Source organism: Cricetulus griseus, chromosome 3 (genome assembly GCF_003668045.3).
Source record: "Cricetulus griseus strain 17A/GY chromosome 3, alternate assembly CriGri-PICRH-1.0, whole genome shotgun sequence".
In the NCBI taxonomy this organism is placed as follows: Eukaryota; Metazoa; Chordata; class Mammalia; order Rodentia; family Cricetidae; genus Cricetulus; species Cricetulus griseus.
This window is the reverse complement of record NC_048596.1, coordinates 29,782,760-29,809,077: the sequence shown is the minus strand read 5'-3', so window position 1 is coordinate 29,809,077 and position 26,318 is coordinate 29,782,760. Positions and strand designations below refer to the sequence as shown.

The 26,318-nt window shown below is 39.6% G+C and overlaps 1 protein-coding gene across 2 annotated transcripts in view; it reads right to left on the bottom strand.

The window, feature by feature from the left end:
- The window catches only part of Prkg1 (protein kinase cGMP-dependent 1), a 1,162,521-nt gene that overhangs the window by 1,060,744 nt on the left and 75,459 nt on the right, over positions 1-26,318 (bottom strand). Inside the window, exon 1 of one of the 2 annotated variants that reach the window (XM_027406412.2) lies at positions 12,373-12,683. The exons of the other annotated variant lie outside the window; for it this stretch is intronic. Within the exon in view, the coding sequence (XP_027262213.1) occupies positions 12,373-12,683 (311 nt within the window). Of the gene's footprint in view, positions 1-12,372; positions 12,684-26,318 lie in introns of those variants that run through there. 2 annotated transcript variants of the gene reach the window in all.

Sequence of the window (26,318 nt, the reverse complement as noted above, 5' to 3'; positions counted from 1 at the left end):
TGGAGAAAAGCAGAAACCTTCAGGCTAGCACTTCCTGGCCTTAGTTCCTTAATACAGTTTGACAGATGATTGAACAAATTAGCAACTTGAAACATATCCATGGAGCCAAGTATCATCAATGTAAAGAATTTGAAGGTTCTTGATAAACTTTCAAATAATACTCAAAGATGCTAAATTCTAAGGGGAAAATAAGGAAATGAATCACAGCAGATTGAGGGGTTGTTTCTTTAAAACATGAGTTTATTTTTACAGGGCCAGGCAAAGGTTGCTTTAAAATGAAAGGAAAGGGGATCCGAGTTTGAACAAGGGTAGTTCTGAAAATTATGTTGTTTCCCTTCACCATGATAAAACAATGGGCTGAACTAAGAATGGGAGTGAAGGGGCAGAGAGAAAAGCTGTCATCAGTGATTGAAAAACTCACTAGCAAGAGTTCACCTAGATGTTATTTAATAACCTCTAAGTCCAACTAGCTGAGAAATCTACTCTTGCCACAACAAATAAATGTATGGTTGAGTCATTTCCCATCCATCACTCTGGCAGTAACCCTTGGTGATCACTAAGATGGAATACTGCTCTAGCACCTACTGTGACAGACAATTGCATGGCACAAGACCTCGGAATGACACCCAAGAGAAGCCACAGGAAGTAAGTACCACACGAGAAGAGTCACCTCCTCAGAGATGAGTGATGTTTTTCTTGTGCACTTTATAATAAAAATCCCAGCAACATGGTCGTTTAATCAACACACCTCACTTGGCTATTTTGTTAAAGTAATTCAACATTGGCCCTTCTAATTGCTTTATTTCTTAGTATGTAGAATCTTTACCTGGGTTTCTCTAAATGCTGGCAATTATATTATAGATGGAATATAACTTATGACGGAAATAATGAACTATTCCTCAAATATTATCATGTTCAAAAATCATGTTACAATTACTCATAAACACATGAATGTCCAAAAGCCCATATCTAATGCTTCCAAATGTCTAAATTTCCCTCTTTAATTTAACTATTATTATTTTTAAAGGATATGGACTATACTCTTTAGCAGGTAACTATCAGAAAAAAAAAATATTTTTATGCTAGGTATTTTCCTAGCATAAAACTATGAATAGTGAAACACTCTGGTGCCTAAGCAGTCTAACAAAAAGCAAAGATGATGAATTACGAAGTCTGAGTTATCAAAAGGTGGGATAACTGGTTGTTTTACTTATTTACCACCCCCTCCTATGAAGACCATTTCAAAGTTCTGCCATCTAGGCCAATAGTATTTTCTGTTTTGGGTACTAGTGACCACTTAGTTTCTTAGTTTCCTATATACACAATAAGAGAACAGAGATCTCCTTGCTAAATTATCCTAAAATACATAGAAAGCAGAGTCAGACAAATTATACTTTTTATGTCAGATTTTTCCTTTTATGAAGAACAACAAAAATTTGCAGTGTTTTAAAGGAAAGAAAAATGACTATTTTTGATTAAGACTAAAAATATTTTTAAAAGTCATAGCATGAATTCAATTCAGTGTTTAGCTGTTACAGAGAGGAAGAAGTAATGAGCAAAGGGGTCAAGACCAGGCTGGTGAAACCCACAGAAACAGCTGACCTGAACCAGGGGGAGCTCATGGAACCCAGACTGATAGATAGGAAACCAGCATAGGACTGATCCAGACCCCTTGAACATGGGTGTCAGTGAGGAGGCCTGGGCAATCTATGGGGCCTCTGGTAGTAGAACAGTATTTATCCCTAGCATACGGATGGACTTTGGGAACCCATTCCACAGATATACACTGAGCTGAAACGTGGAATTTAGTTGAAGAGAGGGAGGAATGAAGATCGAAGGGGTCGGTACCAGGTTGGAGAAACCCACAGAAACAGTTGGCCTGAACAAGGGGAAGCACATCGACCCCAGACGCTGTCTGGGAGGCCAATACAGGACTGATCCAGACCCCTGAACATGGATGTCAATAAGGAGGCTTCTGCACTCCAGGGAGCCCCTGGTAGTGGATTAGCATTTTTCCCTGGTGTAAGAAGGGACTTTGAGAGCCCATCCCACATGAAGGGTTATACTCTTGCCCTGGACACATGGGGAAGGGCCCAGGACCAGCACAGGAAGATTTGGTGGACTTTGCAGAGCCCCCGTTGAGGGCCCTAACCTGCCTGGGGAGTGGTGGGTGGATGGGGTGGGAAGGTAGGTTGGGGGGGAGGAGGGATGGGGGTGAGGGGTGGGAGAGGGAGAAGGGACTTACATGTGAAACAAGCTTGTTCCCTAACTTGAATTAATAAAAAAAAATTAAAAAGGCATAGCATGGTTTCTTTCACAATATTTCTGATGCTTTTAAGGTCTATACCAAGAAACACTGTTCATTCAATCAGAGGTCTCAACACTGCACCTCTATAAAGTTGGGTATCATAAGAATGACAACTCAGATTTATCTGGTCACTTTGCGTCCATCCATCTGCTCTGGGAGAAAGGCTCCTCCAACACTACAGAACTGGAAATGTTCTATTTAGTTGATTTCATTGCTGAAAATAAAGACATACCCCAGTGAATGGATTTGCCAGCCCCAAACCTTCCTTTAATTATCCATGTGTCTTTAGGCTTAATTTTTGAAGCCTTGGTATGGTAAGACAGTTCCAAAATAAGAGAGTAGCAATTACTCGTGATGAAAAACATGATTCACACTGAGTCCCATGCTCCAGCTTGCATGTTTCCTTATTTTCTCTCCTCCCACTGGCACAACGAGTTGCTGTTGCAGGCTTAACAAAACAGTACCTGCAGATTTCCAACACTTAAAGTATCCTGTTCCAGCAGCACACTTCTCCAGTCCAGGCCATCTTTTCGTTCTTACAGTAACATACAAGTGTGCTTCAGGAAAGCGTGTCCTGGACAGACACAGTGTGTAGTTGTCCTTCCTGTCAGTGTGTGCCAGCAGACACAGTACTGTATGGCCAATCTTACCTCTTACCCATCTATAATAATAGTTCCCTAGGGACAAAACAAAGAATGCTCACTTTTCTTTCTTGTCTTAAGTGTCCTTTTTCCTTCTCCCTTAGTCCAGACTTAGAAGCACTGTCAAAACCATAATTTATTGATAAAGCTGGACTATTAGGTTGATGCACTGTATATCTAGAGGATGTTTTTCCCCCTCACACAATCTCATTATTCCTTGCACTCGATCTGGTGATATCTTGATACTGCCATAATACATCTGTTTCATAAACAGCAAAAGTATCTTTTTACTTAGCAGCAGCAAATTTGTCATCATTGACATTCAATACAATTAACAAATGAAACTGAATGGCAGATAATACAATCGTTTAGTGTAAAAGAAGAAACACAATGTTGCTTCTAAAGAGCAGATATAGTCTGGAAGAAAACGAAACTGAAGTTTCTAACAACAAAAACCTCACATCTGTTTTTAAAACATTACAATTCTAGAGGAGAGGAAATCATGTAAACTACTTACTTATGCTTTAGCTGCACATAATTATGAAACTCTGTGTTTATGGATAAATTAATTAATTACATCGGTCTTGCAGCAAGTTTGATGAAGTTTGGATTGCATTCGTGATCTTTAGGATGGCAGAGGCCATTGACAGTACTGTTTTTGATGCAAGTGAAAATCATATAGGCCTGCACTAAATTGCCACTGGTAACTTAGCTCTGCCAACTGGACCCAGCTTTGTACACAATCAAAAGGAACTCAGACACAGATACCTTCGCAGGATCCCAGCACCAACCTGTGCTCTCCATGCTTCTTGTAAGTGCTAACAGGAGTGAATGTGTGTTTGTGGTCATGTTCCTTTATCGCTGCTGTGTTGTAGTGTTTCATTATTTATTCCTCTGCTCCTTCCCATTTAGTCCTAATATCCAAATGCAGCATTCATAATAAAAATGTTTATTTTCCTTATGAATAACTTCCTTTTGTAATTAACATCCCTAAGCCTCTGGGTGGCCTTATCCTACCTACTATGTTCTAACATGCTGTCAGTCCACTGAGTATATTGTTATATCTATGCAAAGTGGAAGAGAAACAAGGAAGCTCCTCCTCATTGACCCTGGATGTAAGGAGGTGTTTTTTACCAAAAGGCATTTGCAATTATATTAGCTATTTTCATTGCTTACATGAAGCGCAATACTGCTTGATTCTCACCTGAGAAGATAATGATTGAATTGCAAATGTGAAGAGATATCTATTGGAGACCATTACCAAGACCTTGAGGAGTTTCAGCTGGAAACTGGAAGCAAGAAAGAAATGTAGAGCTAGCCTGTTCAGGGACAGTGGTGACTTTAGAGCACCGGGAATAGGGATTCTTTATATCCCACAATACCCCTTGCTACTGGGGTGCCTAAGACTTCTCCTCTACCAGAGGTTGCCCACATCTGGTCTCTCAGACCAAACTGTCTGGAAATGGGGCTGAGAGGTTGATTTGCTTACTCCGCTTTCGTTGAAACCTCCTTGGAAAGTACTTCTCAGCCGGAGCTCAAGCTGTTTGCCTTAAAAGGATAAAATATCTGTAAGGGGAAAAAAAAGCTAGCTGGCTGCAGAGGCATCTCATACCAGACAGAGAAATGCTACAAGCCCTGCCCTGCTCTTCCAAGTGGGACTTGTCTTTGTTTCACCTCCATCAATTTCAAATTTCATAGCATCAGCTGGGATTCAAGGAAACAGTCTCTCCTGTTGGCAAGGCCGCTGCCCCCAGCAAAAGTGGAAATCAAACTTGGGGTGATGACTGACCCTAATATATATCCAGTGGCTGGCCAGACTTGTGGATGGCTGGAAGGAGGAAACTGCTTACCAGTTGAATGGAGCTGCTGAGGCTTTTATGTGGCCAGAACTATAGTAGGCAATCCCAGAATCAGAGTGAAAGGGACAGTCCAGCTGTGATGGGTGACACACAGCTGGAGTTGCCTCATCCCTCTAGGAGCAGAATCTCTCCAAAAGAATGGAAAGTAATCTGTAGCATGAGAGAAGCCAGGTAGGCTAGTGAAGAGGTTCTCAACTTGGAATGAAGTTGAGAGCCATCCCTGGATTAAACTATCCCATGAGCCCAACCCCAGAGTGACTGAATCAATCTTGCTAGTGGCACCCAGAAAAGATATGTTTAAAATATTCCTTGGCAGTTTTCTAATGAACAACCATGGCTGAGAGAAAAAAAATGGGCCATGAGGAACATTGCATACTTGCTTAGGAGCATAAACAATAAGACACATGATCACAATCGAATAAAGAATAAAACCCATCACTGCTTTTGCAAGCTGATAAAGATTTTAGCCCATAGCCGGGCATTGGTGGCACATGCCTTTAATCCCAGCACTTGGGAGGCAGAGGAAGGTAGATCTCTGTGAGTTCGAGGCCAGCCTAGTCTCCAGAGCGAGTGCCAGATAAGCTGCAAAGCTACGCAGAGAAACCATGTCTCAGAAAAAAAAAAAAAAAAAAGATTTTAATTCAACTCTTTACACTTATCTTGGTCCTCTATTTGGACACACACACACACACACACACACACACACACACACACACACACACACACACCATGTCCTGTCATCTTCTCATCACAGTGGCTCCCAAGTTTCGTTTCACATTGGACCTACCATAGGAATCATCTGAAAGACTGGTTTTAATTCATTGGTGGTAGCCAGGCGTTGGTAGCGCACCCCTTTAATCCCAGCACTTGGGAGGCAGAAGCAGCCAGATCTCTGTGAGTTTGAGGCCAGCCTGGTCTCCAGAGCGAGTGCCAGGATAGGCTCCAAAAGAGAGAAAACCCTGTCTCAAAAAAAAATTCGTTGGTGGTAAAACTTAGGGGATGAGATTTTTTAAAGGTGATTCTAATGTGCAGTCATGTTTGAGGAAAAGTCCTACCTAATTTCTTCAACTTCTCCGAAGGTTTTTCTGCTTTCTGTCTGATTATGGGTACACAGACACTTTCCCCAGAACAGCCCATATGTTATTCATAGGTTCTGCATTTATCCAATCCCTGCAGGCTTTGGGGCTGTGTAAGAACCTAGTGGTTCTAAAAAAGGCTCCAGCAGCTCAAATTCTGGCTTAAGTTTTTTACAATGAGTATGCCCTTTGAACATGGGCCTTTCTTTCTAGGAGTCTGGGTGTTCCGTTACTCAGGGTGGAAAATGAGAATAATCTAGAATATTCCTTACAATGATATTGAAATCCACAATGCAAGGGAGGGGAAGGTTCCTCGGTGAATAAAGCATGTGCTGGGAAAGCATAAGGGCTTAAGTTTGAATTGTAGCATCCACTTAAAAGCCAGGTGCGGCACTGTCCCTGTAACTACAGTAGTAGTAGGAGAGACAAATAGATTAGCCCCAACAGTGAGCCACAGGCTCCTTGATTGACTCTGTTTCAATTAATAATAGTAGTAATATAATAGTAGTAGTGGCAGCAGCAATGAGGAATAACAATTAAGGAAGACACAGCATCAACAACTGGCTTCCATACATGCCTATGCTGTAAGCACACCCTCACACAATGTGCACATACATTCATTACATTCATTCAACACTCACAGACTCTCTCACACACACACACTCACAATGAAAAAAGTCATGATGCAGGTTAAGCAAGGGAAAGATATCTGCCACAGAGTTAGTGTCCCATGAAAATTAGCAGGGTGGTGGTGGTGGTGGCGGTGATGATGATGATGGCAGTATCATTCTTGACCTGCTTTCAGAACAGTTACATGCTGACATACTGCCCTTTCCTCCCCTCACTGAGGCCTGCAGACAAACCACCAAACCCTCCCTGATATTAGATTAAGTGATGCTTCAAGGGGGAAATACAAAGCATTGAAAACAAGACACTGGCATGAAGAGAAACACCTGCATTATTTTGTGACAATATCTAAGTTGAGCTTCTCAAGGCAGGCAAGCTTCAAGATGTGGTCCTTGCCAGTTTTTGCACACACAAAGACTTACCTGTCTTGCAAACTCTGCTCCAGCATTGGGGCATATTTATATGTCCAGAAAGAATATTGCTACTTTCAAACTTCTGGAAAATATAACATAGCCTCAACAGTACTCCACATCCCAAAATGTCATCTCCCTACTCTACTCTCCTGCTCATTTGTATGAATAACTGGGATCATAAAATTCCACTCCCAAACAAGACACTTCTTAGAGTGCACTATGCTTAGTCCCACATTGTGTTAAACATCTGCCTTGTGTAGCTGGAGTTTTTGAGCCATTGTTTATATTTAAATGTCAGTTGGGGAAGGAGAGCTTTCCTTGATCTTACCAACAAAACTGTACTTAGAGAGTTCGAGCAGGCTGTACAGATTTAATTCTCAAAAACAAAACAAAAAAATCCTTAAGGAGACAGCAAGGAAGGTATTCACTACAAAGGATGGTAGGAGGGACTAGAGGTGGTGTCAGAAAGCTGTGTGTGAAGAAGTAGAGAGACTGTCACAGGAGGGGTGGCAAAGAAAACCAGCCCAACTATTCAGATTAGGATTCGAAATGCCACAGATGTGATTGCATAATAAGCTGTTGAGCGTGCTGGTAAGTGCTGCTTTCAGCATGTGAGTGTTTGTCACATTGTCTTGTGTTCCCAGTGCCAGGCAGGTTCAAGTCAGAAGGTCTGGGATGCTAGCCGCAATTCCAGTTCCTTGGGATGGGCAGCAGCACCTATGGTAGAGATAGCAGAAAGAGCAGCAGCCTGGTGTTCAAATATGGTTGCTAGGATACCATGGAGACCCTCCATTGCTAGGCAGACAGGATAAAAAAATGTGCCCATATGCCTTATAACCTGCAAACAGCAACAATGGAAACAAGGCATGTCTCATTCTACCATTTCCTAGCAAAAATCCAAACCAACTCTTTAATGAAACACTAAATGATGAGGGCTTGGAAATGCAGCCAAGTAGAGCAAGGAAGATGGCTGTTTATATTCCCAGGCAGTCCCTAGATCTACTCTATTTAAGGCTTGTCAGTATTTTCATTATTCATCCCATTTTAGGGGCAAGCAACTTGACTGCACTTCCAAACACCCTAACAGGATATTTAGCATCATGATCCCATATAATATTATGAAGGCTTTGCACAACTTTCTTCCACTGCATAGTCTGTAATGTCAAATTAATGCTCAAACTTAATTGGAAACTATTCTAATAACCTTGGGTCAGAATTTAGCTCCCCCACAGAAGCAGGGGAGATGGGTTTCAATAACTAACAAGATTGCATTCTCATCCATATCAGTCTGTCCAGGTATGTGAGGAATCTGCCGAGTTGGATTATGGCATATAAGTAAACTACTTTCAGTGGTACTCAGAAAGGTATTTGATTTCTTTAAGAGTGGACCTTGGTTTCCTTAAGAGTCTTCACCATCTGCTTTTTGGTTAAGGTTAAATATTTTAACCTAGTTAATATAGTTATGGTGGAAAGTTAGAACCACAGTCTGATATTCAGAGTTTCAGCACTAACTAGCCCTGGTGAAACACACACACACACACACACACACACACACACACACACACACACACACACACACGGTTCTTGATCATTCTAAAAGCAAGCCTAAGTTCCTCTTGATCCACTCTATAAAATCATAGAAACTGAGCTTTGGTTCCATTCATGGCGCTACAGGAAAGCCTCTCGCTGCTGACGGCTTGAGTTGTAACATCTCCACATCTCCCCATCCCTTACCCCTCCCTTCACATCATGCCGTGCTTAAATCATGGCAGTCTCACCAGCACAAGACCCTGTACCTCAGTGGAGTTCCTGATACCATGCACTTCAATAGGAGCCACAGCACACACCATGTGTTTCAGTGGACTACTCTGTCTTCCACCTTACTTAGGTGTCTAAAGGTTTACTTGTATAGTATTGTTGAGTCCTTTGCTAACTCTGTAATGGCAAGGCGTATGCACCTTACAAGAATTTCCACATGGAAGGTTTCACAGAAAGATTTTGAGCTGACTTGCAAGGCTTATTAGAAATTTAGTACCTTCACAGAAGTCTATGTTTTAATATTAAGCTGTATATAATCATACTAGAATCCCATGATTTCCATGACTTCCTTCAGAATTAAACACATAGTGTTTAGGGAGACACTGTTTCTCTTGGGATATAATATCAAGGTTTAGGAGATCACATGGGATCTTTTAAATTTTAACTCCTACCTAAAAATAGGAAAAAATACATTTTGCTTCTATCTCCAATTCTTCCAAAGTATTTCACAATCACAAAGTGAAACAGAACAAAACACTTCATTCTCTGAAGTGAAGCCACCTCGGGGGTAAAGGCAATAGCTTTACAAAAACACACAGACATTAACAAGTTTTGATAGGAACTCAAGTTGAGGTAGTCCAACTAAAATGACATAGAAGGCTGTGACAGCAAAACAGAAAAGACTTGGGAACAGTGAGTGCATCTGTAGGAATGAAATGCCATGAAATAAAATTATTTTAGAAGTTCAAGTGACCCATCAGGTTGTCTGATCTCACAGACTGGATGTCTGAGGTTTGTTTGTTTGTTTGTTTCACTGTTAGGGAGCTTTTGCTCAATGTATTTTGGAACATAGAATCAAGTGCTTTTTACATTTTTAAGTAGTTCATTGGCAGCAGGATAATACAGATTCCAATTTGCTACATCAATTCTTCCCTCACATTCATAAATAACCTAAGAAGGGTTTAAAGGTGACATCTATACAGATTGTGAAAGACCAATGCCCCCACTACACCTCACAGGTATAGCAGAAATGTCCTCCCCTGTGGTGGAATCCAACAGAAGCTTTCTTCCAATTCTCACATTAGAGAGAAAAATCCCAAGAAAAAACTGTTAAGATGCTAAAAAGTTATGAGGCTACTTTAAATTTTGTACTGCTTTTTTATCCTCAAATGATCAATGGTTACTAAAATAAAAAAGGAAGTTTTAAAATACTGTAATTCTCAAAAGTCAGCCTCAGTAAGGGAACACTAGAGGATATGTTCCGTTCATCAGTTGGTCATTAACTACACCTACTGGAAAGATAACCAAAAACAAAGAGGAAAGTGGTAGCTGAAATAAATTCCAGTCTACTTAGATAGTTTCCCTTCAACCTTAACTTAATCTTTAGGAAAGTGATTAAATTTAAGTTGCACTAAAGATTAAAGAAGTAAACACTTGTTGACAGTAAGTCTGAATAATAAAAAGAATCAAACAATATACGATAAAATGCAAAAAAATGTTTTAGGGTGTCACATTTTTTGTACTTCTATGTAGAGTTGTCTTGTACGGTCACTCAAATGGCATAGGATAATAACTATTTTGCATACAATACACTTCTTTTCCCCTAAGAAAGGTACACTACCACTCAAGGCAATTTTATTTCGGTTTCCTTTATGTAAGTGTGAAAAAAAAGAACAGATGTTTTTCCAAAATTATTTAAACTTGGAAGACATTTTATCATTTTTCTTCAGTATAATCCTTCAGAATTAGAAAACTCACATGGCAATACCACCTTAACAATGGGGTCCTGAAAGTTATCAAATAAGGACCAGAGTGTAAAACATGTTCAACATACACAATCTTTGTCCTGCAGGGATACTACAAAGAATGTGCTTTTCTAATGTTATTGTCTACTGTGGAATTTTACAAAAACACCAGTGCCCTGTGTCAAACACCGAGAGTCTTCTAAACATACCACATTCTACAGTTCATTCCTGCTGCCTGGATTTCTTTAGACTTTCTCAAATAGAATGCTTAAGTGGAGTTATCAGCTGGATTGATCATACTCTGTCTAAAAGTCTATTAAAAATAGTCTTTTTATAAGAGCAGTTTGTTCTTGGTAACTCCAAACTCCAGCAGATACTAAAATGACAATCCTACAGACTGTTTAAAGATACAAAGCGCTGTCTCTGAGTTACATTTTCATTATGCAAAACTTGGCCCAGGAGAGATGGCCATGTACCTTGTTAGCTGAAACAGGCGAACATGCCAGCGACTGCAAATTAATTTACCAAAGGAAACTCCAATGGATTCAGATCACTCAGTTTCTAAGACAAATTGAAATCAGCTGATCTATGATGGCAACTTGGTAAGGTTGGGATTTCAGAAATATTTATATTATCTGTGTCAACTCTCCTGTACTCCACAGAATTCAAACTCCATCAGCTAAGCCTGCAAATGATTCATGGGAGCCAACATGTATAGATTGGGCTTGTAAGTTTTCAAAAAAGTGTACGTAGTATATACTCATGACCCCTCCCATCCAAGAAATACAAATGGAGATAACCAAGTCTTCACTATCTCCTCTTATGAATTCCTTGTGTTTAGGAAGTAAAGGTTTCTCGGGGGCCTTCTGTTATTATGTAACACGTGTCATCCAGCCGTGTTATGTAGTTAAGAGCAGGACAACAGAATCCTCGGCTTTACCAATTATGTCATTACTATTAATTAAAATGCCATTCAGATGGTGTTCTGGTTCTGCTGCCGTCCTGTCCCTGATGCTCGCTCTCCATATGGACTCTGGGGTTGAGTGTTGTGTAACAAGTTTCATTCAGTGTTCCCATCCAAGTTATGAATCCTACTGACATCAGAACTACACTGCTCTGTAACATGCTAGAACAGCGGCAGAGTGGCTTTAGACCTGAGTGTGAGGCGCAGCAGGGGAAATAACGTGGGCTTGACCACACTGGCCCTGAAAATACATGAGCCCTATAGGGAAATGTTCATTAGGAATCATGTGAGAATTCTTTTAGAAAAACAAATCATATTCTCTCTCAGATATTATGAAAACATTTTTAAGAATCAACAGACTAGGCTTCCATTTATGGATTGTAAATGTCATCCAACTCAGGAAATTTTTAAAAAATCTTCTGTTTTATATGTATATTGACTTATTCTTTTACACTTTGATGGTGAGAGAACATCAGGTTTGAACAGTACCAGCCTGAAGTGCCGGCGGCATGTAGAAAAATCCAGGAGAGCCACAAGAGCGTGGAAAGTCAGGGTAATATCAACGCATTTCATTTCAGTCTGATGAGCCTGCAGTTAGGATTTTCCGGCTGGCCAGGTTGGCTGGGGCTTTGGGAAAGACGGGGTTCTGATTCCTCCATTCAACAGTCACTCACACACACCGTCAGACACACACCTGGGGCGCGTCCAAACTCTATGTACAGTAGGTGGCATATATGAACGTATATGTATATTTTAAAAATACCTTGGCATCTGACAAAGACACGAAGGCAACGGATGTGCAGGGAGTCTGGCCCTGAGAAACGTGCACAGCCCCTCAAGAAGTGCCGTGAAAATGAGACATTTCTGAGGATGAGGACAGACATGGCAAGCGGGAGGGGCAGGGGCCGACAGACAATACAGAGACCCGCAGCTCCCCACCGCCAGGGCGCCACATGGACCCAGGCGAGTAACCCTGCTTACTGTGGGCTCTTGGGGTAGAAGGGCAGGGTCACGTGGCTGAGATCCTGGATGTCGAAGGCGGTGGGCTCCGCGGAGATCGCCTGGCGCTTGGTGCGCGGTTCACCCTGCAAGGTGCTGGCGCTCTGCTTCTGCGCCTGCTGGGTGGCGGGCCGGATCACCGAGCGGTACTTGTCCAGTTCGTTCTGCAGCTTCTGGATCAGTTCGTCCTTCTGATCCAACTCCAGCTCCAGCTCATCGATGAGAGCATCCCGCTGCCTCAGCTCCTCGATCTTCTCCTGGAGCGCATACTGTAAATCCCGCAGGGTGCCCATGCTCCTCCGGGCTGCCGGGGGCTCCTTCCTGCCGCTGCTCCGCGTCTTGGGGCTTCCTCCCCTCTCGGATCAACTTTCCCTAAAGTCGCCGCTGCCTCGCGAGTGCAAAAGCTTCCTTCGACTTGAGACCAAAGCCAAACCTGGCTTCTGAGCATGCCCAGTCTGCCGCTCCAGCCACCGAGAGTTTCAGTGTGCAGATTCCACTTCTCCGGGTTTAGGGATGAGCAAAACAGGTCCAGCCCAGATGAACCTGAAAGGCGGTGGGCGCCGCGGTGCCTGGGGGAGCAGAGCCTGGAGGCGCAGTGACCCGCGGGCGGGAGGAGGGGGCCTGGGCTTGGAGGAGGCGGCTGCTCAGCGAGGGTCACCAGCGCCGGGTGCCAAAGGAAGCCAGCGATGTGTGTGGGGAGCCTGATAAAGCTCGGGGGCGCTGGGGCTGTGCGGGCGGAGCGAGGCTGGAGCGCTACTTTGGAGGTGGAGAGGTGGGAGGGAGAGGACCCAGAGCAAACTGGAGAGGCGTCGGCGGGCTCCGGCTCCAGAATGTGGGGCTAGGTTCCTGTCGACCAAGAAAGGCAGCGGGGACTGTGTATGCTAACAGCTCTGACTTCTGGAGGGATTGTGACCGCAGCCTCACAGAGGAAAGCGGTGTAACTGAGCTCTGGCGTCCCTCAAGCCACCTTTCCCACCGGGAGCGCCTCATACAGGTGTCTAACGCTTGTAAAGAAACTTGCCTCTCCGAAGGTGAGGGAGGGATTCCCCAGACATCTAGTAGTAGCCTTTGGGGAAGGTTAGGGGTGGGGTATCTGACTTCAGCCAAACAAGCCTCCCACTCTCCCAGTCTCCCCTTTTCTGCACTGGTCAAACTCAGATCAATGAATTCTTCTAGGGGCAAAGGCCAAACCCCAAACGAATTTGGGCCAGAGAAGGCCTCTTAGCTGCTCCCTGGTCCCTGCCATTTGTGCTAGCATCAGTTGCAGAGCGGTGCACTGGAGGCCTGGCTTCTTCCATTTGCTGGATTTGGTGAAGTGGGTGGGGGCTTAAAAATCACAGCGGAGTTCCAAAACATTCTTACAGAAAGGGAACCACATCTTTTAAATGCTACTTCAGTGACAGCCCGCAGTTAATGGGGGATCTTTGCCAACTTTGGAGAAGAGGTAAAATCAAAAACTGATGGGAAAACTGCAGGAGCCTTAATTGCACTGTACCACCTCTCTCTCTCTCTCTCTCTCTCTCTCTCTCTCTCTCTCTCTCTCTCTCTCTCTCTCTCTCTCTCTCTCTCTCTCCGTTCCCCCTCTTTGTCTCTCCCCACCACCTCTTCACCAGCAAGACATCTCAGTGTGGGGCTAGAATTCTGGCAAGGAGGGGGCAATCTAACAGTCCAAGAGTTGGTTTCTCATCTTGGGAACACTTATTTAGAACGCCCAAAATATTTATTTGATGCTTACATAAGTGCCTAATAGTTAATTAAACCTTCATCGGTTCTTCCAAATTTATATTTTTTTTTAATTGAGAGCTTTAATTTACTGTTCTTCCACACTCTGTGTTATAATCTCAGTGTTCTATCTGTCCACCCTTTAACACTTAAACAAAAGAGATGGAAAATACATTAAAACTAAATTGCAGTACACAACTACTGCCTGGAATCTCAGATTAGCCAAGGACACAAATCTATCTCAAAAAAATAAAATTGCTCATTTATTCCCTTAAGCACACAGCTTTCTGTATCTGAGCTTTACAAAATAGGAAAAAGAAAGCCTAGCCACTGGCATATCAACAAGCTTTTTCTTTTCTTTACTTTTCTTCTGTCCTTCCTTCCTTCCTTCCTTCCTTCCTTCCTTTCCTAATTTCAAGTCTGCTTCTTGGTAATTAGAGGTGCAAATGAAAGGGATATGCAACCCTACACACTTTCCACAAAGACTGTGATTTCATTCTCTCGATAGATGATGTCATGTTCATTCTTTCCAACAGGAAGCTGTGGAGGACATTTGCTTCAGAATGTAATCTAAAAAAGTGCACAGGTCATGAAACATTTTCAAAAGATAACAGTAAATAAGAGTTCTGAATTACTGCTGTTTTCCTTAGAAGTCAACTGAGCGGAAGTACTGTGACTTTGTATGACTGATGGCATCCTTGGGCAGCATTCTTCTGGGACAATCTCCTCTTCCCAGGCAAAAGTCCAGAATTTTAGTTAACCTGTGGGAATGTTCTACTTCCCTGGGAAAATGTTTCATGCTATTTTTTCTTATGATTTATTTGGGGGTCTATAAAGCCAGGAGTTTATGTCTAAAGATGTATAAGAAGCAATGGACAAGAAAACTTTGTTTACGGTCTTTCTTGAGGCTTAAATGAGGTTCCTTAATGTCTCACCACACAAGAGAGGGGACATATTGCCTTGCTTGTAAAAACCTCGTCTACAAGGGAAAGAAGGGAAGAAAAAGTAGTAAATTGTTTCCTACCTCACAAAAAGTATGTTTAAACAGCACTTAAGCCATAAATAATCAGGATTTTTATCAAAGTGAAGTTTTGCAATACTAAACTGTATACTTTTCTTAAGTAACAGAAAGCCCACAAACTATAGCAGCATGAATGCCAGTCACAGTCTCATTTGAAATAAAATGCTCAAATTTCAAAAAGTGTTCCATGATGGATCTGACTTTAAGAATCAGGGATCTGCTGCAAGAAACACAAAGAAAGTGAATGGTTGAAAAGAGCTGCCGATTTCAAATGGCTTAAACTTTGAAAGGGGCTCAAGGCACAAAATATATTGTTACATTTGCCTTTATTACAGAGAATATTGAATTTCTCCCAAGACCTTTATACCTTTTGCATAACTTAGAATTCTTGGATTTTCTCTGTAATTAATAAGATGGTGATAAATATTATACATTGATTTTTTGAGGGATTGCACATACCATGGTGAACATGTGATGGACAAGTGACAGACAACTCACAGGTGTTATTCCTTTCCTTCCACTACAGGAGTCCTGAGGGTTTGAACTCAGTTCCTTGGGTTAGCACATGCCTTTACCCACTAAAACATCCTCCTGGCCCTCAAATGTTTTAGCTAATTTGTTCAAGCATGTTTTTAGCTGGTTTTTTAGATTGTAAGTGATAAAGTTTTGATTTGTTTGGGTATTGTTCTTAACCAATGCTGGAAATAAATTTTATTTGAAATACCAAGGTCCTGAAATTATTTTTCAAGAGATGAATTATTTTTACTCTGCATCCATGGAAAATTTTAAAAATTATGTTCATTTGTGTGTGTGACTGTCAGTATGCACATATGAATGCAGAGATTTTCGGTGGTCAGAAGAAGCTGCCCTATCCCCTGAGGCTGGACTTTAAGGTGGTTGTGAGCTGCCCTATATAGGTGTCTCTTTTGGTTTATTGCTTTTATGGAAACAATTAACATTCGTTTCCTATGAATTAAGCACAATAATTCGAGCACTTACTCTTTTCTTCACGCATAGAATTAAATTAGTCTTATAATTGCAGTGGGGAGGGATATTTGATTATAAAGAGTCTACATTGGGGTTAGGGAGATGACTCAGAGGTTAAATTCAGTGGGTGTTCTTCTAGGGGACATGGGTTCAGTTTTCAGCACCCACACAGTAGCTTGGAATGATCTGAGGCCTTCTATCCTCCATGGGTACCAGGCATGTAAACAGTATACACACATTCAGGCAAAACACCCACTGGCATAAAATAAAATTAATTTAAAATTGAAATAAAATTCTAAGTATATATTTAAATATATATAAGCAACAATTCTAATGGTTGGACTGTTTTAAAGTCATGTTACTTCAAATAGTAAGTTCTGAATGGAAAAGAGAAGAAGAGAAGAGAAAAGAAAAGAAAAGAAAAGGCATTGATAAAAAAAAAAAAAAAAACCTTCCTTCAGTGACTTGGAAAGCCATAGTGCTCTACATTGAAATTGCTAATGTGCTTAGCACTTAATACTGAATTAGTGTCATGCCTGATATTAGCTGAAATGTATCCTCATAGTCGTTGGCTCAAAATGGTGGTAAGTTATTGTTGGACCTTAGGCTAAAGCAGTCTTTATTAAAACCCAGGCACTAAGAGAATGAATGTTCTTTATATACTCATTAGTACACTGTGCATTTCTAATGCCAGAAGGAGAAGATTTTAAGAGGAAAGGGATTGTGTTCTTCACAAATGTAAATCATAAAATGGATAAAACATAATTTAAAATACTTTTTAAATTCAGGTACATGCTTTTAATCCCAGCAGTTGGGAGATAAGGAGCAAGGACCTTTTGTTCTGAACTAACCTGGAATACATAGTGAAATGATCTCCAAAAAGCAAAGGCTTCACAAAAAAAACTTTTTATAATATTTTCAAATTATTTGTTTAATTTTTTCTGTGCATGAGTAGATAGATAGATAGACAACAGACTCACAGACTCGTGTGTGTGTGTGTGTGTGTGTGTGTGTGTGTGTGTGTGTGTGTGTGTAGATATATATGAGTACCGCATGCAGGTGCAATGACAACAGAAGTCTGAAAAGGACCTCAGATCCCTGGGAACTGAGACTATGGCTGTGAGCTGCAGTGTGGGAACTGAGAACCAGCCCAAATCCTCCGCAAGAGCAGCGAGTGCTCTAAGTCTCTGAGCCACCTCTCCAGCCTGGCTTTGCAACATCCAATTGTCTGCCCTTCACAATTAATGAATTACACTTCCTCCATTCCAATTCAGTGGTTCTGGCATATAAAATCTACATAGTTTCCTATTTTAAAGTGTTAAGATTTTCCACAAAAATATTCTGAAATATTTCCTGTTAGTCCTTAATGGGCAGTGCCCATGTGTGATTCCATGAGGGCCTGTTACCTTACTGGAAAATCTGAAATTGAAATTGTGTGTTTCAACAAACATCCCTGTGAGATGTAGTTCTTTTTAGTACTAGTGAATTTTGTCTGTTTTTTCTATAAAATGAGAATTTTAGATGTCCATATTATGACTTTAGAGGCTGTTAGAAATGTGTTTAAAATGTTATAATTTTAAAAACTCTGAGAATCCCTGTGGTACTGACTTATTGTCCCAGAATCTCAAAAAGTAACATGTCAGGAATTGGAAAACAAAGGGAAACATCTTTTTTTTACTGTATGACATAACTCTAAATTATGTCATGATGATGAATAAACATATCTTGTGCTTTCAAATTTTAAGAAAGCGGGTTTGATATCACATGACCTGGGAAAGCATAACTCTGTGGTTAGTATTTTCCCTTTGTCATTGCTTTTGTTTTAAATTGTCTTTAACGGCTGGCAGGAATTGGCTAGTCTTCTCCTAGATGTTTTGTAAGTATAAATTTAAAGTAAGGAAAATCTACTTTTTACTACTTTTTACCATTTCCATTATTAAGGTAGGAAAGTACTGAAGATGGACAGTAGAAAATAAAATAGACCAGTGAATTAATATTTGATCCGTATGTAAAATGACTGAATTAAGCCAAGAGAATTTCCTGTAATCATGAAAGAGGAAATTGAGGAAGAATGGTTGCAGACAAAACATACTTAGTCAGAAACTCCAAAGCTATTTTCACTCTCATTAACTTACCAGGTTAGTGAAGTGTCTCTTCACTCCAGATTAAGGAAACTTTTATACTGTAACTTTCATACAATCATCTCAGATACATGTTTATAAATTCATCTTTATATTAAAAAGGAAATGAAGCACTAAGCTGTTAAAATAAATGAACGTCATTCCATTTCAGAGGCAAAATAAATACCTGATGCTTACCAGAGTATCACTCTTGGAACAGGGTGGAAGCCCCAGGCTAGATCTCATACGATCTTCCCTAACAACACATTTAGAAAATATTCAATATTCAGTAACTCCTTTCTGGTCTAGTTTGTATCTTGAAGACTTCATTTTGGCAAAGCACAGACATTTATCTGGTACATGAAGAATGCTCATAATATCAATGTCTCGGATGTAGAAGACAAATGTGTAAACATCTACTAAAGGCAGAGTCAGAAACATGGCTCAGCTATTAAAATACTTCCTAGACAAGCATGGAGATCTGAGTTTGGATCTCCAGCACCTATATCCAATGCCATGGAAAACTGTACAGGCCATTGCTGCACTGGGGAGGTGGGGACAGAAGGATCCCTGGGGCTTGCTATCCAATTGGTCTTGTACAATCTTTATCCAATCTGTGAGTCTTAGGCTCATTGAGACACAATATCTTAAAAAATAAGGTGGATGGTGGGGCAGTGGTGGCTAATGCTTTTAATGCCAGCATTCCAGAGGCAGAGGCAGGTGGATCTCTGTGAGTTCGAGGCCAGCCTCGTCTGCAGAGCTAGTTCCAGGACAGCTAGGGATGTTACACAGAAAAACAAAAACAAAAAACACAAACAAACAAACAAACAAAAAAGGTGGAAGACAATAGGGGCAATAGAGGAAGACACTGCTTGTCAAATACTAGCTTCCACATGCAAGCACATGCACCCACACACAAACATACACACAGCCATGAACACAGGCAATGTGTGTCATTCCTCTCACACATAAAAAATACCCCAAATGGCAATATGCACTGCCTAGCCTCAGAGTGCCAAAAGAATAAACAAGAGGGTTTTTTTTCACTCTTTTGTATTTTTACAGTATGTTCAGTGTCTGTCTTGAATCATTTCATTATGGAAGAATGTTTCCCTCAAAGATCAGACTTAGGAAGTTAATGTGGAAAATTCATCCAAGTTTTCCATAGAATATAATGCAGTCAAAATTCAAAATTCAATCTTCCTCAGGAACGCATCTATGTTGACTACCCAGCCATTTTAAGTGGAAATGATGACAGGTGAAGCTTCAAAACACTTTACTGACAGAATGACAAAAGTAATGCTGCTTGCTAGGAAAATAGAGAACTTTGAGAAATGTGTGTGTGTGTTCTACTTTGCACTGATACGAACCTGCCTCTTTGGGCAAGAGGAGGATCCTCTCAGAAAGCAGGCAGATGCCCAATTTAATGGTATTCTGTATTCACCGTATGGTTTCATTTACTCACACACACACACACACACACACACACACACACACACACACACACACACACACACAGTTACAATACCAAGAGGTTAAGGCAGGAGGATCCAGAGTTCAATCTTTATTAATGATGTTTATCATGGGGTTCTTATCTAGAATGAGCATCAAGATTGCTCAACTCACCATCCTAGTTTCTATTCTGGAGAAACCCAAAGGCACAGGAATGAGAAAACTCACCTGAGTCAAGTCTGGAACTTGACTCAATTCGAAGCACAGTGTGGGTTTTATGTTTGATTTTTAAAGAAAGGGGTGAGTTGTATTTAATTATACATTTATTCCCATTTCTTACAAATAATCCTAGTGATGATCTTGGTAGCACTCAAAATAATCAATGCTTTAAATATTATTTGAGATAGGCTGACCTGGAACCCACTATGTAGTCAAGATTGCCCTTAAACACTTGGTCATCCTGCTTCCACCTTCTCAGCGCAAAGATTACAAGAATGGACCACTGCAACAGGCTTGAACACAATAATGTTTCAACTGAATGGCCTGTGATACACTCATCAAAGGTGTTCTTTCTTAAACAAAATTTTTACAAAAACTCATTTATTGTTTCTGTACATTATTTTAACACGTTTAGGCGTACAGTGTCTTTTTACTGTCACATGCATCCATGACTCTATTTCCATCACCTACCTTAAGATCTCTTCCTCCCCTCTATGATCTGCTTCCTACTTTCATTCTCTCTCTCTCCCACAAACACCACACAGACACACACACACAGACACACACACACACAGACACACACACACACACACACACACACACACACATATATATACATATACATATACATATACATATACATATACATTTACATATAGTCTGTGGTGATATATTATTTATGCTTTATTAAAGATTGCATGAGGATTCAGAAAGCAAAGTCAGCCACAAGCCAGGCACACGCCTTTAATTCCAGCAGCCAGAAGCTAGGAGGTGGTGGGATTAAGGATTAAGAGGAAAAAGGATCTCTCAATTCAGGGTCACCCAGTTTACATGAGATTGAATCAGTCTAAAAGAGAAAATAGATCACATGCTTTTAATCACAGCACTAGGAGGGTATAAAAGATAGAAGAAGAGTCTTCAGTATTCAGTATGAGGCATTCATTCTCCAGCCACACTGAGGTGAAGTTAAAGTCTGAGGCTTAGTGAGAGCTCCTGGAGACAGAATCAGCCCATTCAGCCTAGGTAGAGGTAAGAAGCTAGTGGCCAGCTGCTGTGCTTTGCTGATATTCAGCTTGAAGTTTGAACCCCAATATCAGTCTCTGGTTCTTCTATTTATTCATGTTACTGTAGTATTTGTCTTTCTTAGTCTTGCTTATTTTACTTTACACAATTTACAGTTCCATCCATTTTTCTGCAAAGGTCATGATTTAAGTTTTCTTTTGGGCTACATGAAATTCAGTTGTGGTTATTACTGCATTTGCTTATTCATTCTGTTAGTGCAATGCTACTTTTACTTTACCTAATTCATTAATAGGCATCTAATCTGGATACTGAAAAAAGTACAGCTATACACACAGATGTCTGACTATCTGTATAGTTATGACTGTTATCATGTCTCAGAATACTTTGCGTATATTCTGAGTGGTGGTATAGCTGGCCATATATAATAGTTCTATTTTGAGTTTCTTGAGAACCCTCTATAGTTATTTCCACAGTGGTTGCACACAATTACACTCCCACTACCAGTGAATAAGTATCTCTATTTCTCGCTATGGCAGTATTTCTTGTTATTTGCTTCATTTTATGTTAGCCACTGTGACTGACATAAGAATCTTCAGTTTTGGTTTGCATTTCTCTGAGAACATCAAACAATTTTCAAATACTTATTGGACACTATATTTCTTCTTTGGTGAATTGTCTGTGTGCTCCCATGTTTGTTTATTGACTGGGTAATGGTTTGGTGAAACAAATTTTACAGTTCTTTATATATTCTAGATATTTATCTGTCTAATGTATAGTTGACAATGTTTTTTTGTTTTTTTACTATTTTGTAGGTGGTATCTTCACTTTTTGATAGTTTCTTTGGCTTCACAGAAACCTTTTAATTTCATATCATCCCATTCATGAAGTCTTGGGATTATTTTCACTCAATGCAGTATTTGTAGTGGTGCTGACTTTTGACTTGGCCTTTTTAGCATTACTACACACAGAAGCTTGATTTGGGTCACATGAAAATCCTATCCTACTTCTCTTAGTAAATGAAAGTCATTGGGAATAATTTAGATCACTTCAATCTGTTATAGAAAATAAAATATTTTTTTTAAATCTTTGAAATGTCTACTTTGTTCTCCAAATTACAGGGAGCTTTTTGTGCTACTATGTGACTCCATGTGATGTTAAAAAAGGCAGTGTATATCTGTGTCTATGTTCTAGTGTGCTTGACAGACACACCCACCACACTGTGGAGAAAAAGGGAAAGCTGCTCTCCTGACTATTCCACATTCTGGTAAAAGCTGATGGACAAAGGAGTCAGGTGTAAAAAAAATTATTTATACTTCACCCTCTTGGGCAAAGATATTTACAGGGAATAGGCATCCCAATGGCTTTTTATTCCTTAGATACAGCTCAACCCTCTGCCCATTACAAAGTCTTCAAAGTCACTGAAATACAAAAGATTATTAGTGAGAGAAAATTCAAGTTTGTTTCAAATGTTCAGGAAATGGGATTGTAGTACCCTACGAGCTCTCTGTGAAGGCATCAAGAACTCCTAACTCACATGTTAGGATTTGATTGATTCCCTGCAATCATATGACTGATAGTGAGTCATTAATATTTTTAAAGAACTATTTTTAAATATATGAAATGATGTTCACCACAGAGAACACAGTAAATGAATATTTTGGATCTAATGTGGAGCCTCATGGCTTGCATTTCTGTGCTGACTGTTATAAAAGTTCATTGAATTGTATAAACTTTGAGTCCCATTAATTTGGAATGTAATGTTTTTACTTATGAGTAAGTTTTCCTATAATAAAGTTTGTGAAATTAAAACGTTTTTCAAAGTTTATTGGACCATTCAGGTTCCGTAATACTCAGCTGTCAAAAGGAAAGAGAGACAACCAAATACAAGCTCTAAGCACCTCCCCTTCTTGTGAGATTCCTTATGGCTTCTGCATGTACAGCAGTGTCTGTAATCAGAGCATGAAGTCCTGGTCCCACCAACACCACCAAGTACCAACATCTCTTACAACCACAGTTTGCCCAATAGATAACCACAGCCAGTTTCATGAGAGAAAAACAGGAATATAGGAGTTGTGCTGCCATTCAAGCTACTATCAAATGATAACTCTTTAAAATGAGGCTGTGTTAAGAATGGATTCAAGGAAAATTACCATGATCTCAAAATCAAGATGGTAACTGGTTAACAATTAATTATATAATCCTTGTATGACCCTTTTCATTTTCAAGTGCCCAAGTGCCAAGCAATATCATTTTAACATTTCCATGTTTTTCAGTGGTGATTCTCTTCTCTCCTGAGAAATGCCTTCCCTACTTCTTTGTTGCTTCAAATCCAGCCTCAGTCACCACCAGACATCTTTTGATTCAATACCTTGATAATTTCATTTTTCAGCTCTCCCTTTAGATGGTTCTTCCTATAATCCTACTGAGCCATTCCATGACATTTCCCCTACAGTTGCAATTCCCATGATTCATGAGCATGAAGCGTGTGGATATTGGTTCAATAAGTAACTCCTCTGATTAGACTGAAAATTCCTGAAAACAAGGATCTCTACCTATTTTGTTCACCAACATGTAGCCTGAGGAGATCCTAACTATGTATTTGTCAATTTCACTGATAAAAAAAGAAAAGAATAAATGAATGAAAATCAATATCATCTACCGAGAAAGTTGGGTAAAGAGACAATTCTTCTGTTATATGGTGAAATGTATGACTATATATATATATATATATATATATATATATATATATATATATATATGGCTGAATGATAAACCACATATATTAGGGCCTTAGCTTGTTTCTCTGTTTCAGAATAAAAAGCTCAGAAATCACTTGTTGAACTACAGAGCAAGCTACTTAAGATATGTACACATAACAGTGGTTTATTCCCATTGCCTTGTAATTTTCTAGAAAATAATGCTTCTTCATATCAAACCATTTCTCCAGATTACAGCACGACAACTCTCTACCACACTTTGAATCACCATGATCTCATATTTCTTGTTAGGCTAATAGCACACTGCCTTCATGGTCTACTGGCACCTTCATGGCATAGCCATTGATTAATACTAATCTTATTTCTTCCACAGTTCCAGGGCCTCCTTCAAAGGCTATGTAGGAGTTAGCCTATTGAGCAGTCCTTCTTGACATGTACCTCTTTCAAAAACTATTATGCCATATTATATTGTTTTGGAAGCAGGGACTTCCCATTAACAGACTAGTTACCTCAGTGATCAGTAACCAACCCATGTGACCCATGGGATCATTTCATTTATAGCACCTTTAGAAGTTCAAAATGAAGAAAGATTCCAATCAAACTTATGTACAAAAAGCAAATGTTATCTCTCCAAATATTTTTCATTCCCCATTGGTTTTTAAAATACAGGAGAGAGGGGAGGTGGGGTGCAGAGCTGGGAGAAATGGAAGGAGGCAAAACTGTGGTCTGGATGTATTGTATGAAAAAAGTATCTATTTTTAATAAAAAATAGATTTATTAAAATCTCCACTTTTTCAGTATGGCGTCGGCCATCTCAACCAGTGGTCTATCTCTGATTCTTTACTCTTTATTTGACTCTGTATAATATCAGATTTGTTCCTCCCAATGAAATAATAATCTTAATACCATTATCAACTTAACATTGATGCCTTTGAGTGTTGTTAATAACTCTAAAGCTGCAACACTGTGTTAAATCGCCATTCAATTTAATCAAATAATAATTATATGCTTTGCAGATGTTAAACAAGCAGTATTTCTTACTCAAGAGTTTTCTGTTCATTTTTAAAAGTGAGAAAGAGGCTTTTAAAATTCTTCAACTTTATACTTATCTATGAGAGAGAAATCTGGGGACAAGCCTTAAAGGCTTTGATACTTAAACCCCACATGTCTCTATAAATGAAGTTTAAATACAAATGTATGTATTTGCCTTACTGGTTAAGTATAAATGTCAGTTTTGTCTTGCAAGTGTAAGAAACTTCTGGATCATTGGAAAAAGCTGAGTGGAAACCAACAGTTGAATATAAGAACCTCTTAGCATCATATCCTTTCACTCGGGTTGGGGGGGTTCCGATAGCTGTCAATGTGCATATTCTTTTTTAAAAGCAACATTTGAAAAGAGGGAAATACATATGAATAATAATATTTAGTTGCTATGAAAGAAAATTATCTTATGAATCTATAACATCTATACTTTCCTGCATAGACAAAACGTTCTTTAAGCTTTTTAATTTTTGTTTAATTTGTAATTAAGATGTCGTTTTTAAAGTACAAAATTAAAGTATTACATGATTTTAACATGTACATTTATTTACACAGTTCATTTTTAAATACATTTCCACAAAAAATATATAGCAAACAGTGCATTTTTCACATTTTTGTTTGTCATTAAATAATTTCTAACAGCCAAAATACAGAACCAAGGGACAATTGCACCCTCTACTGTCCAAATTTTCTATTCCACATCAAGCAAAGCCCTGCATATTTGTTTAAAATGCTCATCAAACAAGAAATAGGCAAGCAAATCACAATAGTTTCCTTTGACATTATTGGGATGTGCTGAAAAATTTAAGACAGTGCTCCTAAATTTTCTTCAGTGATGTAATAAAAAATGCCGTTTATATAGTTAGCTGTGTAAAACTGGTTCTTGAAGTGACTAGGTGATGTAGCTCGAATCACTGCCACTTTACATCCTTACTGATGACACTAACCACCTTTTGAACATTGATCCAAACAAGAAAAGAACTCAATTCCTTTGAGTTAAAAATTGGAATATGCTTGTAATACTTTGCTAAGTTTGCCCACTTTTTAAAATTAAATAACAGGAAAAAATTAGCCTCTAAAACTATACAACGACATTTTAGAAAGTTGAGGGTTGAAGGATCATTACCAAACTCTTTTTATGTGGCTGCAATTACCTTGGTAGCCAAACCAGACAAAGACACAACTAAGATAGAGAACTACAGACCAATTTCCCTCATGAACATTGATTCAAAAAACTCAATAAAATAATGGTAAATCCAAGAACTCATCAGAAAAATCATCCACTGTGATCAAGTAGGCTTCATCCCAAGGATACAGGGATGGTTCAACATACAAAAATCCATCAACGTAATCACCACATAAAATATCTGAAAAAGAAAAACCACATGATCGTCTCACTAGATGATGAAAAAGCCTTCCACAAAATTCAAACCCCTTCATGATAAAGGTCTTGAAGAGATCAGGAACAACAGGAACATACCTAAATATACTAAAGGCAATATACAGCAAACAGACAGCCAACATTAAACTAAATGGAGAGAAACTCAACTAGATTCCTCTAAAATCAGGAACAAGAAAAGTCTGTCCACTCTCTCCATATCTCTTTAATATTGTACTTGAAGTCAT